We start from the raw sequence: 25041 nt of genomic DNA, 5'->3' as shown, positions 1-25041 counted from the left end.
GTGAGGGCTTTGCCTTTTATTAATTAGTATAGATTTAGAGGACAAAGAATGCTGGCAGAGAGGTGTGAACGGATTTAAGAAGCGATTTAAGGTGGGCCGGATCTACGAGTTTTTTCGTAGGCTCTGGTAATTCTAGTGTTAAGGATTAAACCACTTGGAGAATTTCTTATAGCACTTGAAATATGGGAAGACTGTATCCTACATTGATAATATAGCAAGCATATTTTCAACCTGTCTCCTTAAATTAGCAGTTTTTGGAACTATGTGGTGAAATTTTTATGATCCCAGTTTATACATTATACATTATACTTTTCTGTCCTTTTAAAACGTATAGTTAAAACTGTTAGGACATTCAGAGTACAATTTATATTTGCTTAGAAGTAGTGAACTACAAGTAAATAATTTTTTTAAATAGTGCATTAATATCTATTAATGAAAAAAAAAAAATTTTTTTTGAAGTTTGTAAGATATGTACTTTAGAAAACATCTATTTATTTGTAGTAACTACAAGTAAAATTAAGTTGTATAGGAGAAATGAATCCTGGCGCAGCGTCATTATTCAGCAGTGTTAAACCATATTGATATTTTTATTTGACAGTAAATTTATATATATTTCTATGTATATATTGCATTTATTACTGAGTGCAAGACGTAAACTAATTCTGGACTGACTGCGGCCCTCTAGTTTTATTTTAACAATACTATAATACTATAGCATGGAGATGGACTGGTGCCCCATATATTGTAGGATTGGTTTCTTCCTTGAACCTCATGATTCCAAGTTGGTATGACTAGAAAATGAGAAATATAATTCATTTAATAATTAGATAAACATAGTTTTAAAATTAAACTTGCTTTAACCTTTTTCATCCCCAGTTCTCTGCCAGTCAGTAACCTCATTCGAATTCTTCGGATGCGTGATCCAGATCGTGGCCAAACTACATTGCCTTACCAGAGAAGAAATCAAGAAGAAGAGGAGTAAATATTTTTGTGATTAATTAGAGCTGTATTAGTTTCACAATTGTAAGAACACCTATTCAGGAAAATATCACAGCTTATATTTCCTTCAGAAGATAGCTGCTCAGAAACTCCAGATATAAATTAGACATACTATGTTCAATCACTTTTATACATACTGTTTTTAGGTTGTCACTTAATTTCTTTTTCTAAACGTTCAGGTCAAAGTAGCTTTGTTTGAATATTGTTATCGTTTAATAAACTCTATTATGTAGCATTCATATTATGCAATAGTCATCTGTTCCAATAAAAACATAGTTTTACTGTTCATTTCCTTTTTCTTAATTACTTTTATAATGACTACAGTGGTGTGAAAAACTATTTGCCCCCTTCCTGATTTCTTATTCTTTTGCATGTTTGTCACACAAAATGTTTCTGATCATCAAACACATTTAACCATTAGTCAAATATAACACAAGTAAACACAAAATGCAGTTTGTAAATGGTGGTTTTTATTATTTAGGGAGAAAAAAAAAATCCAAACCTACATGGCCGTGTGTGGAAAAAGTAATTGCCCCCTGAACCTAATAACTGGTTGGGCCACCCTTAGCAGCAATAACTGCAATCAAGCGTTTGCGATAACTTGCAATGAGTCTTTTACAGCGCTCTGGAGGAATTTTGGCCCACTCATCTTTGCAAAATTGTTGTAATTCAGCTTTATTTGAGGGTTTTCTAGCATGAACCGCCTTTTTAAGGTCATGCCATAGCATCTCAATTGGATTCAGGTCAGGACTTTGACTAGGCCACTCCAAAGTCTTCATTTTGTTTTTCTTCAGCCATTCAGAGGTGGATTTGCTGGTGTGTTTTGGGTCATTGTCCTGTTGCAGCACCCAAGATCGCTTCAGCTTGAGTTGACGAACAGATGGCCGGACATTCTCCTTCAGGATTTTTTGGTAGACAGTAGAATTCATGGTTCCATCTATCACAGCAAGCCTTCCAGGTCCTGAAGCAGCAAAACAACCCCAGACCATCACACTACCACCACCATATTTTACTGTTGGTATGATGTTCTTTTTCTGAAATGCTGTGTTCCTTTTACGCCAGATGTAACGGGACATTTGCCTTCCAAAAAGTTCAACTTTTGACTCATCAGTCCACAAGATATTTTCCCAAAAGTCTTGGCAATCATTGAGATGTTTCTTAGCAAAATTGAGACGAGCCCTAATGTTCTTTTTGCTTAACAGTGGTTTGCGTCTTGGAAATCTGCCATGCAGGCCGTTTTTGCCCAGTCTCTTTCTTATGGTGGAGTCGTGAACACTGACCTTAATTGAGGCAAGTGAGGCCTGCAGTTCTTTAGACGTTGTCCTGGGGTCTTTTGTGACCTCTCGGATGAGTCGTCTCTGCGCTCTTGGGGTAATTTTGGTCGGCCGGCCACTCCTGGGAAGGTTCACCACTGTTCCATGTTTTTGCCATTTGTGGATAATGGCTCTCACTGTGGCTCGCTGGAGTCCCAAAGCTTTAGAAATGGCTTTATAACCTTTACCAGACTGATAGATCTCAATTACTTCTGTTCTCATTTGTTCCTGAATTTCTTTGGATCTTGGCATGATGTCTAGCTTTTGAGGTGCTTTTGGTCTACTTCTCTGTGTCAGGCAGCTCCTATTTAAGTGATTTCTTGATTGAAACAGGTGTGGCAGTAATCAGGCCTGGGGGTGGCTACGGAAATTGAACTCAGGTGTGATACACCACAGTTAAGTTATTTTTTAACAAGGGGGCAATTACTTTTTCACACAGGGCCATGTAGGTTTGGATTTTTTTTCTCCCTAAATAATAAAAACCATCATTTAAAAACTGCATTTTGTGTTTACTTGTGTTATATTTGACTAATGGTTAAATGTGTTTGATGATCAGAAACATTTTGTGTGACAAACATGCAAAAGAATAAGAAATCAGGAAGGGGGCAAATAGTTTTTCACACCACTGCTATATTCTTTTTTTTCTTATGCATATTTGGCGAGTTTTATTCTGGATTTTCTTCTTTGCACTTTCGCTAAGAAATATTGAATATTGATGTTTAATTCGTACTGTTTTCTAATGCTAAATTAAGAAGTAGAATTTTAGTGAAATTTAAAAGATATATATTATTTTACAAAATGTGCCATTTTTTTGTGTGTGTACTTGTCAAAAAGCCAAAACATTCTAATATTTTTCTCTCTATATGGCACTTTAAAAATGGTTGTTTCATTATTCTTATTTATTAGTGATGTTATATTTTTCTATTATCTGAAAATTTTTAACATTGTCAAATATAACTTAAAGTAGTTTTTCCTGTTTCTGGAAAACAACACTTTGGTTAATAAAAGAACCAGTTTATGATACTACTTTTGTAGTTTATGTCGATTATTCCACCAAGATATATTATTTGTGTTTACTTTTCATTCATATTTACTTCTTTGATGCAGTTTTTTTTCTTATCCTTATTGTTCTGAATGTTTATCTTGTCATGCTGTTAAGTTTGAAATCTGAAAACACATGGATGAAATGCTTGCTAAATCAAAAAAAATTCTCAAAGTGATGAAACAAAGTTTAGCAGTACAAGTTTTCTTTATTTACAGGGTTGATATTTCTGAATTATTCCTTTAAGATTGATAAGACATTAAAGATATTGATATTTCTGCAGTGGGTTGGCACCCTGCCCGGGATTGGTTCCTGCCTTGTGCCCTGTGTTGGCTGGGATTGGCTCCAGCAGACCCCCGTGACCCTGTGTTCGGATTCTGCGGGATGGATGGATGGATATTGATATTTCAATTACTGTAAATCTATGGAAAATATCTGTGGATACTGAATGTAAAAGTTGCTCATTTTGCTTTACTGTTACTGTTAGGGCATAAACTTTGAGTTTACTATTTCAATTAAGTGATGTCAGTATTGTGAAAATGAAAGGCACACATTGTATAAAAAGGAAAATATTTTCAACTTTGTCAAGAAGCTTCTAAATAAAAACTAAAATGAAATTCAAAATCCGTGAGCCCAAAAAAACCCTGATTAGATCCACAGATTTTTGTTAAAAATAGTCTTGTTAAAATTAAAACCTTGCTGATAATATTTACCCCAGTTGGAAACTGAAGACATGTCCAAACCTTGTGAGGACGGCATGCCAGGCACTGTATCACCATTCTTGTCTAAAACAGACTATGCAGAACTATGCTTTTCCATCTACAAGCCTATGTATATCATTTCTTAATATTTTTGTAATACATTATTTTCCCATTAGTCTTGCTTACACTAGAAGTGTGAAAGTGGTAAACAGATTGACTATTCCAGTGGTTTTCAAGTTTAGTCTGGTGGTCCCCTGTGGCTAGAAATATTCTTTCCAACCAGATTAACAATCATGGAGTTATTCTTCGCTTTAATTTATGTCATTGTTTGATTAAGAAAGCTTCTTCTGTTGTTATTTAAAATTTAAAAAGAAAGTACAGCATGATATTTTTATTTGAACTTTAAGTACTAAAAGTCTGTGGATTTTGCATCCCTAATTACAGTATATCCACATACTGACAATTAACAAAGATGAAAACAGACATAGGTGAAAATGATATTGAATGGAAGCAGTTCCTCTTATTCACCTGTTAGTTTAACCAGAACTTTAAAAAAAAATTTTAAAATGCAATATATTACAATACTACAATAAATCACCTTGTTGGTGACTGATTTGAAGAGTGTATTGTGTAATGTATTGAATGTAACATAACCACTTTATTATTTAAATAATACTTAATATAATAAAAGAGAAACATCAACTTTTTTGTGGTGTAAAAAGTGCTCATGAAAAACACTTTAACCTCTAAGGTTCTTTTGGTATTGGTGGACAAGTTTAATACTGGAAACGTCTAAATTATTAGCACTGATTTACATGTTCACCACACAATACTTACCTACGTGACATCCACTCATCACTCATGTTTCAAACAACAGTGGCCAAATACAGAGCAACTTCGGAATATCTTTGCTGAGGCCTAAGGCCTATTACTGCCCCTGGGCACTTCCCATATAAAAGCTACACTTCAGAACACCTAAGCAATAGTCAGAAGCCACCTCAAAATCTGCACTCCTGCGGAGACTTACCAGATAAACTTTCTTAGAAAGGGCTGCACAAATCAAAAAGATGTTGTTGACCTCTGCTTCAGTAACTTAGCAGGGTCCAGAGAGATGCCTGTATCCTTCAGCTCCCTAATCATTACCCCTACAACAGAATGAGCACAACTTGCACCTGAAGAAGCATGAAAGAGACAAACTCCAACATGGCCAGATACCTTGTGAAAGAGCTAAACAAATAATGAACCCCTCAAATAAGCACACTGAATTGTCATCCCTCTGTTTCCATCTTTCCTCTTTCAAATGCCGTTGCAACTACACTTCTCAATTCTATACTGTGTACTGTATGCCAATGGAAGGGCTTTCTTTTTATACCATGGTTTGATGTCTGTTTGACAAATGACATTACTAAAAACCAGATGATTGAGAATTTACCCTTGATTGACTTGCTTTTCTGTCATCCTGAAATTATTTTAACCTTATTATCATTTACAAGTTAAACATCAAAGTCCCCAAAAGCCCACATGTAACATCTTCTTACAGACATGTACATACTGGTTAATTTATCTGAGCTTCAACATAAAACATTCTAACAGATAACACATCTTCCTAACATTTGCTGTACATTTGCATATTTCTCCAAAGGTTCTCTGTTTTAGCTTGTTTATTGCATCCTAGAATTCAACACTCTGTTCAAGCACATTGGTTATTCCCATCAGTGACATCATTGATTAACTATAGCGGTTATTTTGTCATTCATATATATATATATATATATATATATATATATATATATATTTACTGTATATATATTATACTTACTGACAGAGCACAACGTTTATGCAGAAAGGAGTGTGTGTCAGCAAGACCCTGGTAAGAAAGCCACAATATTAACAGTTCCAGTATGCTTTCTGGAACTGGAGAATGAGTGAGAAGCACAACCACCAGTGGGCATACAGACAAACATGCATGTATGAGAAGGGGACTATTGCTAGGTAATCATGTGAGTGGATGTGGCTTGAGGCCAGCATCAGCGCAAATCCTAATTTGAGGGATAGGGGAGTGGCAAAGTGTGGATTGGTCACAACAGTCTCTGGAAATGTATAAAACACAGGTCCCCAAGGAGGGCCCCAGTGGCTGCAGGTTTTCATTCTATCCATTTTCTTAATTAGTGCCCTATTTTTGCTGCAAAGTAAGTTCTTTTGAATTAATTTCAATTGACTTGCTCTTGAAGACCCTTTGTTTGTTTTTCCTTAATTACCGTGTTTCCCCGAAAATAAGCCCTAGCATGATTTTTTAGGCTGCTCTGTAATATAAGCCCTACCCCAAAAATAAGCCCTAGTCAAGATCGTCAGCAGAAAAGTAAGGCGCCTAAGGCCAGGTTTATACTTCACGGGATGCAATGCGTGTGCCCAAAACATCCATTAAATTCCAGGGACACCTTGCCACAATATCTCTGAAAAGGATGTTTAATGATGACATCCATCAATCCAGGGATGCACCGATTCCAGCAGCATCGGCGCAAGACAGAAACAAAATCCCCGGACGGGGCATCAGCTCATCGCAAGGTGAACACAAGCACACACACACACACATACACTGGCGTCATAGCTTCACCAGATCCCCAAACCTTCATGTCTTTGGATGGAAAACTGAGCCCACTGTGGAAACCCACCAAGAAAAACATGCAAACTCCAGGCAGGGAACACAAGGGACGTGACTCCCTGCGAGACAGCAGTGCTACCCCATATGCGTAACTATTAACAGTATTCATTATTTAAGCAAAGTTAACGATTTATGAAAATGTAGCATACATATTTTAATGCATTTCATCATGAAAGTGATATCAAGTATACAGTGCATCCGGAAAGTATTCACAGCGCATCACTTTTTCCACATTTTGTTATGTTACAGCCTTATTCCAAAATGGATTGAATTCATATTTTTCCTCAGAATTCTACACACAACACCCCATAATGACAACGTGAAAAAAGTTTACTTGAGGTTTTTGCAAATTTATTAAAAATCGGAGAAATCACATGTACATAAGTATTCACAGCCTTTGCTCAATACTTTGTCGATGCATCTTCGGCAGCAATTACAGCCTCAAGTCTTTTTGAATATGATGCCACAAGCTTGGCACACCTATCCTTGGCCAATTTCGCCCATTCCTCTTTGCAGCACCTCTCAAGCTCCATCAGGTTGGATGGGAAGCGTCAGTGCACAGCCATTTTAAGATCTCTCCAGAGATGTTCAATCGGATTCAAGTCTGGGCTCTGGCTGGGCCACTCAAGGGCATTCACAGAGTTGTCCTGAAGCCACTCCTTTGATATCTTGGCTGTGTGCTTAGGGTCATTGTCCTGCTGAAAGATGAACCGTCGCTCCCGTCTGAGGTCAAGAGCGCTCTGGAGCAGGTTTTCATCCAGGATGTCTCTTACATTGCTGCAGTCATCTTTCCCTTTATCCTGACTAGTCTCCCAGTCCCTTCCGCTGAAAAACATCCCCACAGCATGATGCTGCCACCACCATGCTTCACTGTAGGGATGGTATTGGCCTCGTGATGAACGGTGCCCGATTTCCTCCAAATGTGACACCTGGCATTCACACCACAGAGTTCAATCTTTGTCTCATCAGACCAGAGAATTTTCTTTCTCATGGTCTGAGAGTCCTTCAGGTGCCTTTTGGCAAACTCCAGGCGGGCTGCCATGTGCCTTTTACTAAAGAGTGGCTTCCGTCTGGCCACTCTACCATACAGGCCTGATTGGTGGATTGCTGCAGAGATGGTTGTCCTTCTGGAAGGTTCTCCTCTCTCCACAGAGGACCTCTGGAGCTCTGACAGAGTGACCATCGGGTTCTTGCTCACCTCCCTGACTAAGGCCCTTCTCCCCCGATCGCTCAGTTTAGATGGCCAGCCAGCTCTAGGAAGAGTCCTGGTGGTTTCGAACTTCTTCCACTTACGGATGATGGAGGCCACTATACTCATTGGGACCTTCAAAGCGGCAGAAATTTTTCTGTAACCTTCTCCAGATTTGTGCCTCGAGACAATCCTGTCTTGGAGGTCTACAGACAATTCCTTTGACTTCATGCTTGGTTTGTGCTCTAACATGAACTGTCAACTGTGGCACCTTATATAGACAGGTGTGTGCCTTTCCAAATCATGTCCAATCAACTGAATTTACCACAGGTGGACTCCAATTAAGCTGCAGAAACATCTCAAGGATGATCAGGGGAAACAGGATGCATCTGAGCTCAATTTTGAGCTTCATGGCAAAGGCTGTGAATACTTATGTACATGTGCTTTCTCAATTTTTTTATTTTTAATAAATTTGCAAAAATCTCAAACGTTTTTCACATCATCATTTTTTTTTTTTTTTGTTCTTTATTTCGTCTTAAACGATTTCTCGTATTAGAAATTTGTTAGTTTTCGCATACCTCTTGGGGTTAGAGCGCAGGGTCAGCCATTGTACAGCGCCCCTGGAGCAATTACAGGTTAAGGGTCTTGCTCAAGGGCCCAGCAGAGTAGGATCTCTTATTGGCAGTGACGGGGATTCGAACTGGCAACCTTCAGGATACCAGCGCAGATCCTTAGCTTCAGAGCCACCACTCCGCCCCATTATGGGGTGTTGTGTGTAGAATTCTGAGGAAAAAAATGAATTTAATCCATTTTGGAATAAGGCTGTAACATAACAAAATGTGGAAAAAGTGATGCATTGTGAATACTTTCCGGATGCACTGTAAATCTAAGAATTCTAAAATGTGTAGAGAGCTGGAATATCATAAATGTAATGTGTTCTGTGGGGCGATTGCTGTTGTCAGTTCAGGAGGAAGCCCCAGAAGCACGTACCAATTTAACAACTGGGTCGATTTTAAGATGACGTTTACGACGGTCTGCTTTAATGATAAACTAGGAGGTTAAAGAGGACATTTCAAGGTTAAAGCTGAAATTTTTACTTTAATCACAAAATAGACATTTTCATTATGTCCTTAGTTTTTTCTCTGTGGCTCAAATACGCTGCCGTACATTCTGATGGTATTGTAAAGGTGCAAAAAAAAAAAAAGAAAAGACGGCACAGAAGATGGTATGTGAGACTTTTAAAATATATTGTGTCATTACTTTGGGGAATATGCGACGCTTGAATATAAAAGCACCACGAATGCATTTGTATGTCGACATTTTGCTTCACCACATCGAACCATTCATCAAACGCACAGCGATCCTGGAGGATCCTAAAAGTGGCTGGAGTAGCAAGAAATTCAGGGTTTGAATGTGGAGAGTTATGATGATATTCCAGAAGAAGATGACATGACTGTATTTGGATAAATGTATATTGTTGTACATGAATAAATATGACATCCCTGGAAATAAGCCCTAGTGCATCTTTTGGAGCAAAAATTAATATAAGACCCTGTCTTATTTTCGGGGAAACACGGTAGCAGCCAAACAATAATGAGATATAAAATGAGCCAAAACATGACCAGCAAACTGCATCTGTCATACAATATCTGAAAATAAAGAAAGGTGAAGGTCTTGGGAATGTTGATCTGCTCAGGTCCTTAAAACATTTTAACAGTGCTTTTAGAAAAGAGAAATTCAACAATTTCAGAAATGTATGCTACTGCACAATGAGAGCAGCAACAAACCATGGAATTAAAGAATGGGTTTAATTAACAACAAGAATCACCGCCTAATTAAGAAACTGGTTGGAGTTTGAGACCCTGACTTAGTTGGCCTTCTGCTGGCTCACTCACTTTACACGTCATTTCTGTTTTGGTGCCATTTAAGGAAATAAATGAAACAATTCAGAGGAACAATGAAGAAATTCAGGGTAACAAATCTTAAGAAACAAGTCAATTCAAATGAAAAGAAAATAATTTGATTAGTAACAAAAGCTGGTTACCAATTAAGACGAGAATGAAAACTGTCAGCCACTGCATCCCTCCAGGACTGGAGCTAGAGGCCTCTTTTATAATGAGAAGGGTGTAAAGCTGAAAAAGGATCTTTCTGCCAAGATCAGGGGCCTTGTGTATAATGCTGTGCATAGAATTCACACTAAAATGTTGTGTACAGACAAAAATAGAAATGTGTATAAGCACAAAAAAATTCAGATGCATAAAACTGCATAAGCAAATTTTCACGCACTTCCCCTTTAAAACCCTCATTCAACATGAATTTTAAAGCATATGCCTATACCCCTATAGCCCCACCCCAGCTCCTCCCAGAGTTTCACATATTTGAACATGTAAATCATTATAAATAGTCATTTCCGTTCAGTGGTTTGTTAAAATACAATGGTAAAAGCCCATATATAAAAAAAAAAATTCCACTATGCTACAGTCATGGCTGAGATTATCGGCACCCCTGGAATTTTCCCAGAAAATGCACCATTTCTCCCAGAAAATTATTGCAATTACAAATGTTTTTGTATATACTGTACATGTTTATTTCCTTTATGTGCATTGGAACAACACAATAAAACAGAGAAAAAAAGCCAAATTTGACACCATGTCACACAGAACTCCAAAAATGGGCCAAACAAAATTATTGGCACCCTCTCAAAATTGTGGGTAAATCGTTTTATTTCAAGCATATGATGCTCGTTTGAACTCAATTGTGGCAAGAAACAGGTGCTGGCAATATAGCAATCACACCTGAAGCCAGTTAAAATGGAGAAAAGTTGACTCAACCTTTCTGTTGTGTGTCTGAGTGTGCCACACTAAGCATGGAGAACAGAAAGAAGAGCAGAGAATTGTCTGAGGACTTGAGAACAAAAATTGTGGAAAAATATCAACAATCTCAAGGCTACAAGTGCATCTCCAGAGATCTTCGTGTTCCTTTGTCCACTGTGTGCAACATAATCAAGAAGTTCACAACACATGGCACTGTAGCTAATCTCCTTGGACGTGGACGGAAGAGAAAAATTGATAAAAGACTGCAGCGAAGAATAGTCCGAATGGTGGATAAACAACCCCAATCAACTTCAAAACATACTCAATCTGTTCAGACTCAGGGTGCAACAGTGTCAGCTCGAACTATCCGTCGACATCTGAACGAAAAGAAACGCTATGGCAGGAGAGCCAGGAGGATCCCACTGCTGACACAGAAGCATAAAAAAGCCAGACTGGAGTTTGCCAAAATGTACTTGAAGAAGCCAAAATCCTTCTGGGCGAACGTCTTGTGGACAGATGAGACTAAGGTAGAGCTTTTTGGTAAAGCTCATCATTCTACTGTTTACAGAAAACGGAATGATGCCTACAAAGAAAAGAACACAGTACCTACAGTCAAACATGGTGGAGGTTCTAAGATGTTTTGGAGATGTTTTGCTGCCTCTGGCACTGGATGCCTTGACTGTGTGCAAGGCATCATGAAATCTGAAGACTACCAAAAGATATTGGGGCACAATGTAGGGCCCAGTGTCAGAAAGCTGGATCTGTGTCAGAGGTCATGGGTGTTCCAGCAGGACAATGACCCCAAACATACCTCTAAAAGCACTCAGAAATGGTTGAAGACAAAGCGCTGGAGAGTTCAGAAGTGGCCAGCAATGAGTCCGGCTCTAAATCCGATAGGACACTTATGGAGAGATCTCAAAATTGCTGTTGGGAGAAGGCGCCCTTCAAATCTGAGAAACCTTGAGCAGTTTGCAAAAGAAGAGTGGTCAGAAATTCCAGTTGAGAGGTGTAACAAGCTTGTTGATGGTTATAGGAAGCGCTTGATTTCAGTTATTTTTTCCAAAGGGCGTGCAACCAAATTTTAAGTAGAGGGTGCCAATAATTTTGTCCAGCCCGGTTTTTGAGTTTTGTGTGAAATGATGTCAGATTTGGCTTTTTTTCTGTTTTTTTGTATTGTTCCAATGCACATAAAGGAAATAAACATGTGTATACCAAAACATTTGTAATTGCAACAGTTTTCTGGGAGAAATGGTGCATTTTCAAGGAAAATTTCAGGCGTGCCGATAATTTAAACCATGACTGTAGGTGGAGGTCCTGCTCAGTGACGTGGAGGCAAGGGAAAACATACAATTTGGTGACTTAGGTAGTGGTATGTTCAATGACAAGAAACTGATGGAGTGGCACTCAAAAGTTCAAGTGCAGAAAGTTGCACAGTGCCGAAATTAAAAATAAGTGGTCAGATGTCAAAGTCGACATGAAAAGGCGAGGGCCGGAGTGTCATAGGGAAGCATCTTAGGGAGACAGTGAAGAAAAAAAGGTCTATATCGAGATTAAAGTCGAAATGTCAATTTTAATCTTGATATTTCCACTTTTAATCTCATAGTTTATTTTGTCATTAAAGCACAATGTCATAAACTTCATCTTAAAATCAAACTTTAATTTACTAGAGTTTCTCAAATCTCATTGTAACTAAAATGGCACGTTAAATTCTTTGTATTCTATATGTTCCCAACCCAGTCGTTAATCACTGTGTGCTTCTTAAACAGGCTTTCTCTTATTAGTCAGAAGCGCACTTTATAGGTTCACAACTGCTAGTTTTGTCAGAAAGAAAAATGACAAGAAATTAATAATTGGTGAAATTTGTGTCAGTAATGCTTTATTTATCTTTAAAATCACATTTGTTTCACTAGGAAGAAAACAATGTAACTTCACCTTAGGCATAAAAATAATAGCTAACATGAATATATAAACAATCCGCATTACAAAATAAGTCACAAAACATGAATAATGTAAATGATTATACAACAAATTTACAATGCATTTTATAACATATGTTTTATTTTATATCAACCCAGTATTAATTAAAAGACATGAAGAAGAAAACACTCTTTTCTTTGGAATATGTCAGTGTTCATTTTGTTAACTTTGTTCTGTTGATTATATTTATACCTATACACTTGTAATGCTTTTGGAACAGTATAATGTAAAATCGCATTTTCAGAAAGTAGCACAGTCGTGAGTGAGAAGTGCCAATGCCCTGTTGTTACAGGAGCTATTTAATTTCAGCCCAGTTGGTATCTGTGCACAATGTACTTACACATTTTTGCCATGGATTTTCTCCAGATACTTATAGTTTCCCACACACATCCCTATAAAACTCTGTGTGTTAATTGCCGACTCTGAATGGGTCCAGAACATGTGAGCATGTTCATGAACGTGTCTTGTGATGGCCTCATTTAATTCTCCCCCACAACCTTGCACTACAGAAGTTCAGAAAAGGGATCAGTGAATGAATTTTGCTTAGCATCTAGTGTTTTCTTTTACATGGCTAAATCATCATCTGCATTTTCTGATAAATAATAGTAACAAAAACCATGAATTAAATAAAGTGTTCTAAATGCAAAAAAATAATATTCAGTTTTAGTAAGTTTTTAGTAACTTAAGTTACTTTAAAAAATGTAAAGTTTTAAATGATAATTTTGAAAGAATAATTTTTTTTCAATTAAAAATACCTTGCACTTGCATATTCAGTAAAATAATGTAAATGGCAAATAATTAAAATGATGCTTTCTTGTCAGGATAACATCTTTGATGCATGCTTTGTTTGAAGTGTGCATTTATTGAATTTATCTATCCATCTGTTCTTTTACCCAGTCCAGGGAGTAGAAACCTGTTGTTTTATATAATATGTTACAGGTATATTACTTTTAATATTTTGTGCTAATTGACATTACTTTTTTTTAATTATAACATAATCTAGACATAATTTATAACAATTTTTAACTTACAAAAATGCAGAAATGCTGCATTTGTCACATAAAGGTTGATAATCAAAGAGAGCCTGAAGATAAATACATAAAATATATGTTACAGAGAAGTAAAAAAAATGCAAGCAGTCAGAAAAGTTTGTTCATTTCCTTTAACAAGTTATATTATCACTTCATCACTTGAAGTTTTCAATATCCAGTTGTAGGAGGCTTATTTTTCTGATTTAGGTCAATTTTATTTTAGAAAGCTGGGAATGGTAAGCCTTCTGAAAGTTTAGAGATATTTCAGAATACAGTTGAGATATCCTAAAATGCAGCAGAGCTTTTCAAATATCTGAAAATGAATTCATGATATATCAAAACAAGGTTTCCTTTTTTTTATAAAGGTATGCCAAACTGACTTCCTAGGCATTTTAAGATATCTGAAATTAACTTTGTGACATCTCTAAATTCATCTCCTTTTGCACTTCTTATTTTCTCAATAACATTTCCTCTGTATGTTCAGATGTCTCAAAATGCATTATGGATAACTTAAAATAGCAAGAAAGTCATTTTGAAATAACTTGAAATGCACAGGTAGCTATTTTCATATATCTGGAAGCCTGTTTAAGGTTTGTTTAAAGGTGTTTTAGATACCTCAAAACTTACATTTAAATATCTTGAAATAACATCCTGTTTTTTCAAGCTATCACATCTGCATTTTAAGATATTTCGGTTGGAAACCCATTTTAAAATATTAGGAAATAATTTGAAACATCTAAAATGTTTTTCAGATATCCCAAACTTGTCAAAGTCTATGTTTATGTCTATGTCTGCCCTGTTAGCTGTATGAAAAATACATTAGCTTTAGCATTTGTAGGGATCAGTTTCATATTATGTTCATTCTCAACTAAATCCCACGATTAAGAGTTTACGTTTAAAGTTCTGAAGGGAAGAAGTCAAATCTGCTGTACAGCAACTTTAGAAAACAGCACAATTTTAATGTATGACAAGTGTCACGCCACAAATGTTCCATATTGTAAGGCCACATTATTTTTTATTTGTGTACTGAGTGTTGTGTGTGGTTGCAGTGCTGTAATAAATTTAAATATTAATGTAATTTAGGCTTCAATCTTATTAGTGGAATGCTCTCCGTGTGCCAGGTGGTTTTCCTCTTCCTCTCCTTCTTCTGGCACCTAATTAAGCAAAAAAAAAAAAAGTAAACACTGCAAAAATAAGTTGGACAAATAAATAAGCAACGTAATGATTAATCACAAGACTTCTATTTTGTCCTTCACTAGTGCAGTTTGTGTTTTAGTTTGAATTATATTGCATATTTTACAAGATTGAAGTCTTCCTGACAAAACTTAATTTAAAAGTAATTTGACAATATTTCATCATGTGAAGTCACTTTAAGTCAATTGTGCAATGTTTGTAATTGTTTACCTTTACATTTTAAGGGTGAAAATAAACTAAGCAGGAAAAGAAACAAAATCTACATTATAATAAATACATGACAAGGCAGGATGAGAGTGATAGTGATGCATGTGTTTAAATGACTTGTTTCATTGACGTTCAACCACTGTGACCCTCAAGCACCTAGATTCAGTACAAGACCCCTGATTTAGAGATATCTATAAATTAAAGATTTCTTCTTAAACTTAGTCTTTAAATCATTTACAGGTATCTCCAAATTATTTTATGATACCTATGAATATCAGTTTGACTTAACAGAGTTTATTCTAAACCATTATTGAAATGTATATAGCTACAGAATTTTTAAGATATCTTGACATAATTTACCAATGTTTTAAACTCATTGACAGATAATTTTAAATCACTTTTTTTAAGCATTAGACATGTGTTAAGCATCTGTTTAGTCATTGGAACACTAGTAGAATAATGATAGGTTCCAGGTCAGCACTCACTGTGTGTTACTTGTGACAAAAATGGGGAGAACATGTAGGTTGCACAATCAAAAACTGAGTTTGCTCAAAATGCAAGATGAGATATCTAAGTAGAACAAACCTTTCCTTCCCACCTTGTCATATATGTGTCTGTGTGTATATATATATATATATATATATATATATATATATACTGTATATACACACACATATCTAGGGGGTTACCCCCTGCTCGCCAACCCCCCTGGCACCCCAAGGAGATGCGGTTAGTCCTCCGAAACCCCCTCTTAAACGGTGATACAATGGGAAACAAATATGCCTCATTACGATAAAAAATATTATTTCATTTTTTTTTACAATTACATTAATTACATTTAATCTTGAATCTGTTGCATTTCTTTCTGCATAGCTTTTTGCTTCCTTTCATTTTTAGTGAAATGAAGAGAATGGTGAGTAAATTAATAACTGTATGAATTCATTTACAGCAAGTGACCCACTAGTCTCAACTGTTTTTACTGCAGTAATAATAAAGTAAAAATCATTTTAGGATTTTAGGATTTCATGTAGGGCGGCACGGTGGCGCAGTGGGTAGCACTGCTGCCTCGCAGTTGGGAGACCTGGGGACCCGGGTTCGCTTCCCGGGTCCTCCCTGCGTGGAGTTTGCATGATCTCCCCGTGTCTGCGTGGGTTTCCTCCGGGTGCTCCGGTTTCCTCCCACAGTCCAAAGACATGCAGGTTAGGTGGATTGGCGATTCTAAATTGGCCCTAGTGTGTGCTTGGTGTGTGGGTGTGTTTGTGTGTGTCCTGCGGTGGGTTGGCACCCTGCCCAGGATTGGTTCCCTGCCTTGTGCCCTGTGTTGGCTGGGATTGGCTCCAGCAGACCCCCGTGACCCTGTGTTCGGATTCAGCGGGTTGGAAAATGGATGGATGGATGGATTTCATGTAAGTCTCTTTTTTATTTGTGTGCTTTTTAATTACTTATTTTTCATGATGTATCATTTTGCTTGTGGTTGCTTATCTTTCAGTATTCCAAATATATTTGATGTTAATGAAGCTTCTGCTCAATTCTGGATAAAAACATGCAGTATCATTGTGTGTTTATGCTGGAGTTTGTCAGTAACACATTTACAGTATACTAAATTCATTGTTCTTGTGTGGAAGTCTGTAAAATGTGCTGCATGAGTGATTTTTGATAACCAACATGTTTCAAAAAATCTTTTATTTTTATGTGGTTAAACATTTTCTTGAAAGGCATATGAAATCTCCACTCATACAACTATTACATATATGAATCAAAGTAGTTTTACTGTTGTTTAGTTTTCAGCTTTGCATATCTTAAATGCCAATGTATATATAACACATTCAGGGGGATATTAAAATAACAAGACAATCAAAGGTAGACCCATACCTCCCAATAGATGGAATCATCAAAGCAGTTCTGATCAGGTGGTTGGCCCCAGATGGGTAGCTTCATAATAAAACCTGTAGGAATACAGTATGTTAACAATCATCTTTCTTTCTTTCTTTCTTTCTTTCTTTCTTTCTTTCTTTCTTTCTTTCTTTCTTTCTTTCTTTTTCTGCTTAAAATGTTTAGGTACACTATGAAAAGATTGTTTCAACCAGATGGTAGTGTTGTAAAGGAAACCTATTCACATGTATTAGCAGTAATGGAGAGAAAGGAAGAGGAATGAGAGAGCAGGTGAATTACATCTAGATAGACATTAATTGATTTAGAGCACAGACATTTTCCTCTGTGGCATTTTTTTTTGTTTTCTATAGCACTAGTATAGTAGCTACCTTCTTAGTCATATTATGTCCAGTGTTACATTGATTGGTTAAGGTTAGTATTGTAGTGCCATTATTTCAATAATTCTTCTTAACAAATTGTAATATATTAAAAACATATGTGAATTTTGTAGATAAAAAACAGACAGGGAAAGAAAAAGCAGTCTCTACACAGGCAGTGACCAGGCCAAAACTAGCCTCCAGTCTCCTAGAAGTGGGAGGTGGAAGTACTAACCAATGCACTATTATGCCCACCACTATAAATACAATAAATATTAATTTAGCCTTAGAGGCAAGTAGATATAAGGTTGTACTAGCTCATGTTGATGCTGGCAAAGAATGTTTTTTTTAATAATGAAACTGTGCTGTACCTGTGATTGCTCCTCCTATAATGGCTATTCCCACAGATGATGCCAAAGCTGCAGATTGCATCTGGAAAGACCTCCTAATTAGAGAAGGGAAAAAAAGAATGTTAAGTATTAACAGTGAGTAGTTTAAATAGGTATAGTATCCTCATGTGTAATGACCACTCGTGATTCCTTGATAAAGCAGTGTAATGTGATATAATTATATTCAAGGGAATCTCACTCTGGATTAGGGATGCTATTTCCATTGTCACAATACCAATAAAAGCATCAACACCAGGGCTCTAGACACTTGTTACCAGTAACTTTGATTTGAAATGGGCCGTTCTAATCAGGATTGAACCATCTGTTACAGCCACATGGTCTTTACCCAAAGGCATTTTATTACCAGGACTACCACCACAATGAATAAAATTGTCCATAACAATCCCACTTTTATCTCACCAGAAATCAGATGACAAAAAGTAGGCTACAAATGTATGCATTTATCAGTTCAGAATAAGTAATGGCAAGTGTTCATGATCTAACATATTTAAACATTTGAAATTAAAGCATTAGATCAGGACTTCTTAAACTTTTTAATCTGAGAACCCAAATGGGAAAATTAGTACCATACTGGGACCCAAGACATAGATTATTATCGGAATGATGGCAGAGCTATAAATAGACAAATAGCAATGGCCATATAATAAAAAATAAATGTTTTTGTTTCTTTTTAAACATTTCTGTCACATGTATAAAAAGTGTACGGTTAAAATAATAATTGTCACTCAAAAAAGGAAAACATTCCTAAGGTGCAATAATGCCAGCATAAATGCACAGTGTTAAGCTTTTAGTAAAGTTGACAGAAATACATGCTTGAGGTGCAGCACAAGAATGTGATGATTTTTGAAAGGATAGTGTGTCTAGTCATTTAGCTTGCTAAATAATGTCACTGGATAGTGAAAAAAGTAGTCAAAAAATTAGCCAATACAGTTTGTTTACCTTGTCTTAATTATTTTTGTTGTTTTGACAGCTTTTTTTTTAATGAGCTCTACCATTAATAAATAAAAAAAGTAAAAAGTAGCTAAACTATTCCTGAAAATGTTTGTCAGTCATTTTCCATCCCGCTATATCCTAACACAGGGTCACGGAGGTCTGCTGGAGCCAATCCCAGCCAGCACAGGGCGCAAGGCAGGAACAAACCCCGGGCAGAGTGCCAGCCCACCACAGGGCACACACACACCCACACACCAATCACACACTAGGGACAATTTAGGATCGCCAATGCACCTAACCTGCATATCTTTGGACTGTGGGAGGAAACCCACGCAGAAACGGGGAGAACATGCAAACTCCACGCAGGGAGGACCTGGAAAGCGAACCCAGGTCTCCTTACTGTGAGGCAGCAGCACTACCACTGTACCACCATGCCACCCGAAAATGTTTGTACTGTTTGTTTATATGGGTGACATGATAAATCTTGTTGAATAATTCAGTAAACAGTCATTACTTTAAAATATTTAATGATACAAACCTTTAGATATTTTCTGGTATTCTTACAGTTCTCAATGGTCCCAACATGTTCTTCACATTACAATTATACTGAAATTTGTTAAAGCATTTTAAAACAGTATTACGAGAAGGTGTTCTTCCTCTCCGAAGCATGTTACACTTCATTTAATATCATTTTTCTTCCACTGCTGCATTTATTTCAGTGTATGCAGTAAGAGTGAATGTGCAATAAAGCTCCAACCAGTTGTCCATGGCCACTAAAATTGCATTGAGAAACACAGACACTTCACCTCACAAGCTCATCTGCCAGTCATTTCTTTCTTCTCCTTTCTTATATGTGTCTTTGCCTAGAAACAAAGGCTATCTATAATGCTTCAAAGTAGTGAGTGGCATGTCACTTGCTACAGAATTTGAGCTTGTACAAACTTGACTAATTTTACTACACAGTTATGTAGCAGCCCAAAAAGGACACCTCACATATTGTGTCCTTTACACCTCTGCTCATTCCATTTTGTCTTTGTTGGCATTTGTATCAAAAAGCAAGATTTATCATGTTGCAGTGATGCCCTGTCTTTGAGGATGTGCAGAGTTAACTGCACAAAAGAAGTTTCTAGTCTCAGCTCCTCTAGGGGCCATATGCAAACTCTGCTGCTTATCTCCAAGGTTTTCAGCACCTCACATCTTTCCTTCCAGCTATACCTGACACACAATTCCCCCAATGGCAAGGTAGGAAAGGCTACAAGTCCACACTACAAACACATTATTGCAACAGACAGGATTAAAGGCACCTAGAGACAAATACCTATAACATTCTGTCATAAATGTTATCAGTTCTAAAGTGATGTGCTAGTATAGTTATAGTACAGTAAGGCTTTTTATACTTTTTTCCTAGGTCCTGGTTACAAACCAGTGAAAGTCTCTTAATAGCCCCAAACAGTGTATGAAATACCTTGTAGTAATCAGGCCTCCAATTAGTGGTCCTGTACTATGAAAACTACAATTAGCTACATACAGTTCTATTATTTATGATATACTGTAAACATCTAAAACAGACTATTTGCAGCATACAGAGATATGAAATATACAAACAAAAGTCATGCCACCTTTTACTCGCAAAACAACTACATTTTGTGACTTCTGCGTGGTAGAGTAGAAGCTGCTAACCAGCTAGCCAGAGTGATGCTGATGCTTGCTTCAACTAAAGCGAAACTATTGAGTGTAATTACTTTGTTTGGGACATTTTTTTCTTGTTCATTTTTTGAATTTCCTTAAAGGAAAATCCTAATTTACAAGCAAAGAACTTTCTTTTCTTGTCTTCCTTTTAGGTTAAATGGACTTGACTCTAGTGTAGTTCTTTTTATTTCCTTATTTTATTGTTTTTTATGTACTCCTTTGTAATTTGTTGCAATTTTATTTTATTCTCATTCTTTTTGTGTTTGTTATTGTTTAATAAGCATTTTGTGTATTTACATGAATGTATTAATATTATGTATTTTAATTTAATACTTACACATTTGTTATATTTCTTGTCCTTTATCTGTTATCCCTTGGGAAGCAGGGCCTCCTAATGTTGGTGCTGTGGGACCAACCCAGTCCTATATAATAAGCTGCTGGAATGCTCAGTACTTGGGCAGAGACACTGGCTTTTATTTGTTTGGCTCTCTTCTGAAGGTGGTGGTGGGGGCAAGATTTGTATTTTTTAAGTCTACATTATTTCTTCACAGTCATGGAATATATTTATTTGCCATATGCAATGGTGTTATAAAGTTGTCCTTGAGTTTAAAGTAGTCATATTTTGAAACAAAAGAGTGCTTATATTAAGTGTTAATTTTGCTCAAATGAACCAAGATGAGCTATAAGACAGTTTAACTACAGGGGCAATTTACATTTAAAGTATTCTCTCTTATACATTCTTCCTGAATTGCACCAGCAATTTATAACTTAACGCATCTATTTCAGTCAGTTTATAACTTAATGGTAGAGGGAATGGAAAACAATGCAGATGCCGCAGAACCAAAAGCTGTTTCAGTCAATTTATAACTTGGGAACAGAAAGCTGTGTGGCCTTATTATTAATAGCCATTTATAGTAAACAAAATAGTAGAATACCTCATTTTATATAGAAAAGCACAGATGAGCTAAAAACCTTGCATATTTGGCAATAATTTGGCTTCAAAGCAAATGAACTTGGTGAGCCAAAAGATTTAACCAAAACTATTGGTTGCCTAAGCAGGGAGGTTATTGTTACTGTATATACTGTAGTAGTTTTGTTCTTTTATTTTGCGTTATACAGTTTCTTCTATTAAGAATTCACATACTCCTTGGGGTCAGAGCACAGGGTCAGCCATTGGACAGCACCCCTGGAGCAAGTGCAGGTTAAGGGCCTTGCTCAAGTGACCAAGCAGAGTAGAATTTCTTTTTGGCAGTAATGGGGTTTGAACCAGCATCCTTCCAGATACTGGTGCAGATCCTCAGCCACGACATACTCTGCCCCAGGTGAGGCATCACCTGGGGCCTCATGCATAACGCCGTGCATAGAATTCACACTAAAATATGACGTATGGACAAAAGCAGAAATGTGCGAACACACAAAAAAATCCAGATACATAAATCTGTGCGTACGCCAACTTTCATGTTCTTCCGCTCCATAAATCCCAGTCAGCTTGATAAGTAACGCTTGTGCACACGCCTGCTGCTCCACCCCAACTCCTCCCAGAATTACGCCTCTTTGAATATGCAAGTCAATATAAATAGCCCCTTATGTTTGCGTTCTTTGTAAAGACAATGGCAAAAACACAAGAAAAACGAAGATTTTCAGCGAATACCAAGAAGAGGCAAGGAGAAACGTACTATTTGTTGGTTTAAGCAGTGATATAAACAACAAAAGGAAGTTAATCGAGTGACAGGTCCGTACAGGAAAGGCTCTGAAATGTTTGCCAAATGGGAGAAGTTCAAATAGACTGTGCTGATGGCTGAGGCAGCGTGTGCTAGAAGCTGTATCCCGATATTTCTCCCTGCTGTTGACACAGTCTACTGTAGAGCTTTCCGATCAGCTGTTGTACAGCTGTGATTCACACTCAGGTACAATGGGTTAAAATAATCCGAGTGGTGCACTGAGAGTAACAACACTAAAGTGGCTATGGTATTTGGAATAGTTTGGCCATTCGGTGTACCATCATGTGGTTACAGTTTGATTAAATCAGATGCCTTGAACTAAAAAACGCGGTTAATTTCAGGGTACTTGATAAAGTCACGTCAGGGATGTGAATCTAAAAAATAAAGGGAAATCACACAGGAACAGTAGCACTGCTTTGACGCTGGGTGCCGCCAGTTTGCAAAACCGAGTGGAGAACTTGCGTAAGCAAGGGATTGAGCGGGCATGAAAATGTGCGTGGCTTTATGCCAAGTTTAGTTTTTATACATTGCAATGTGACAATGGATACGGCCATACGCAACATTTTTGTGCATTCGCATATTTTTACATGAGGCCCCTGGAGTTTCAATGTCCATATTAAAAAAAAAAAAAATTTAGTCACTCAAGAGAGAGAGTGCAGAGAAGAGCAACTAGGCTGATTCCGACTGACTTATGAGCTACAGAGAGAGATTTAAAGAGCTGAACCTGTTCAGTTTAAACAAATGGAGATTTAGAGGTGACACGATTGAAGTATTTAAATTATGAAAGGAATTAGTACAGTGGATGCAAACTGTTACTCTAAAATACATTCATCAACAAGAACACAAGGACATGGTTGGAAACTTGTTAAGGGCAAACTTTGCACAAGTGTAAACACATGCAAAAAATTACCAAGTAATGGGATGGAGAGTAAGTCTTTAAGAACCTTCAGATTCTGACTTGATGTTATTTTCGACATTCTGTATGAATAGGGTGGGAAAGCTTTTAGGGCTTCCCATTGTTCACTATCCAGGTTAACAGTTACTTTAATCTCAAAATTGTGAAAGAGATACCAAACAAAATAAAACAGAATCTAATGATACTCAAACCACATTATTTTAATTTCAGTGAATTATACTCGCGTCACATTTTTATTATGTCTTCAGTACCATAAATATTAAATAAAGAAGCAAGTTGCTTGAATGCAGCATTTTAACAGGTGGAGCTAAGAGATCCTTTTTATAATAGTGGCTGAGTAGAAGTCACAAAGAAGACAATTATCTTTTGCTAAAATTTCATCACATCAAGAAATAAGATGTGTTGTGCAGTAAGTTTAAAAATAATTTAATATATAGACTCACCCTGTGATAGCCGCTGCTACAATACCAGCCATTCCTCCTAAAACACCAGGCATGCCATGTAGATTGTGAACTCCACATGTATCTTGTATTCCTAATTTAGATGCCAAGATTGGCTAAAAAACAAAAAGTGAAACACATTTGTTTGGAATACTTTTATAGGACAAATAAAACAAATGTATTCCATGTACTCATGTAGGTTCAGTGAAAGGTTCTTTCTGGTTACTTAATGCTATAACTGCTACATTATTTTGGACAAATGTAAATACATGCAATGTCCATTTGAAAAGCAAAATGTCATGACTTATATGTGTTCTATGTGTTGCTGTATTATATTTAATGTAATATAATTATGCTAGCTGTCCCAAGCGGCTCCATCTGCGTAGTAGTGAAACAGGACAGTGAGGAGGGCCCTGCCTGGCTCCCTACTCCTGACGTCATGCTTCCCCCTCTTCTCGGCCCGCAGCCTGTCTCGGATTAATGTGAATATATCGCTTCTGCAAGCGAACTATGATTCTTAACGTGATGAGAGAAGTCGCAAAATCAACCAGAATGTTCAAGCAAATTATAGAAAAAACCCTGATCTAAATCCGTTACGTAGTTCTCTCGTTTGCTAGCTAAGTGAAGGTAAGGAACGCCCCGAGACTGGCATGTGAGTGAGGAGGGCTCTGCCCCCATCCCATCGGCCCACTGCGTGTCTCTCAGATTTGCGCAAATAAACCGGTACTGTAAGCAAACTATGATACTTAGCGCAATGAGAGAAGGCGCAAAATCATCCTGAATGTTCAAGCAAATTATAGGAAAAAACTCGATCTAAATCCTTTAAGTAGTTCTCTCATGAAAAGCGGACAGATATAAAGACAGACAGATGTTGGATTTTATATATATACTAGTCATTTAGCCCGTTACAATAACTGGCGCTAGAACAGTAGTGCATAAACATTAGTAGGAACAGTCTATATTAAATGGCAAGGGACTTTGACCTCATTATTTTTGTTGGTTGTATTTTTCTTTTTTTCAGCCTTTCTTTTGTTGATGTTTACTTGCTGAGCTGACCGTTCTTCGTGGGCTGCCGCCATGTTTGTGTGTCTTTAATTTTCTGTGACAGTAGTACTGTCTTGTACGTCCGCTGGCTTGTACGTCCATAATATACCTTTAATTTTCTCTGGCAGTAATACAGGCGTGCGCGTCGGTAATATGCCTTTAATCTCCTCTGACAGTAATACTGGCTTGTATGTGGCTGTAATATGCGTCACTGTATTGTGTACCTTTAATTTCCTCTCGCAGTAATACTGGTTTGTATATCCGTAAAACACCTCTAAATTTCTCTGACAGTAATATCGCGCATCGCACCGTGCCCCGCGCATACACACTTCACCAGAAGACACACACACACGGACACCTGGATGCACAAAGGGATTTTATTAAAGTGGATATATATATAAATAGAGAGAGAGAGAGAGAGAGATATGTGAGTATAAGCCAAAATGAAAGCCAAGAGAGACCTTAAAACTGCAAATGGAAAACACTTAGTGATAAAAATGCATTAATGAAT

The 25041-nt window shown here is 37.0% G+C and overlaps 2 protein-coding genes across 4 annotated transcripts in view; one reads left to right on the top strand and one right to left on the bottom strand.

The window, feature by feature from the left end:
- si:dkey-119f1.1 (Structural maintenance of chromosomes protein 6-like) overlaps nt 1-1336 on the top strand; it is a 155552-nt gene extending 154216 nt beyond the window's left edge. The window contains exon 27 of one of the 3 annotated variants that reach the window (XM_051925505.1): nt 877-1336. In XM_051925505.1, coding sequence (XP_051781465.1) covers nt 877-982 — 106 coding nt within the window. In that variant the 3' untranslated portion in view covers nt 983-1336. The remainder of the gene's footprint in view (nt 1-876) is intronic. The other 2 variants (XM_051925506.1, XM_051925507.1) reach the window with 2 other exon arrangements.
- An 11233-nt stretch (nt 1337-12569) lies between these two features.
- The window catches only part of rhag (Rh associated glycoprotein), a 58298-nt gene continuing 45826 nt past the window's right edge, over nt 12570-25041 (bottom strand). Inside the window, exons 7-10 of the mRNA XM_028797451.2 lie at nt 23490-23602; nt 17749-17822; nt 17001-17074; nt 12570-14881 (exon numbers count right to left, since the gene is read on the bottom strand). Of these exons, the coding sequence (XP_028653284.1) occupies nt 14807-14881; nt 17001-17074; nt 17749-17822; nt 23490-23602 (336 nt within the window). The 3' untranslated portion in view covers nt 12570-14806. The remainder of the gene's footprint in view (nt 14882-17000; nt 17075-17748; nt 17823-23489; nt 23603-25041) is intronic.

The sequence above is a fragment of the Erpetoichthys calabaricus genome, chromosome 3 (genome assembly GCF_900747795.2).
Source record: "Erpetoichthys calabaricus chromosome 3, fErpCal1.3, whole genome shotgun sequence".
NCBI lineage: Eukaryota > Metazoa > Chordata > Cladistia > Polypteriformes > Polypteridae > Erpetoichthys > Erpetoichthys calabaricus.
The sequence above is the reverse complement of the archived record's forward strand: the minus strand, read 5'-3'. Positions and strand labels throughout refer to the sequence as shown.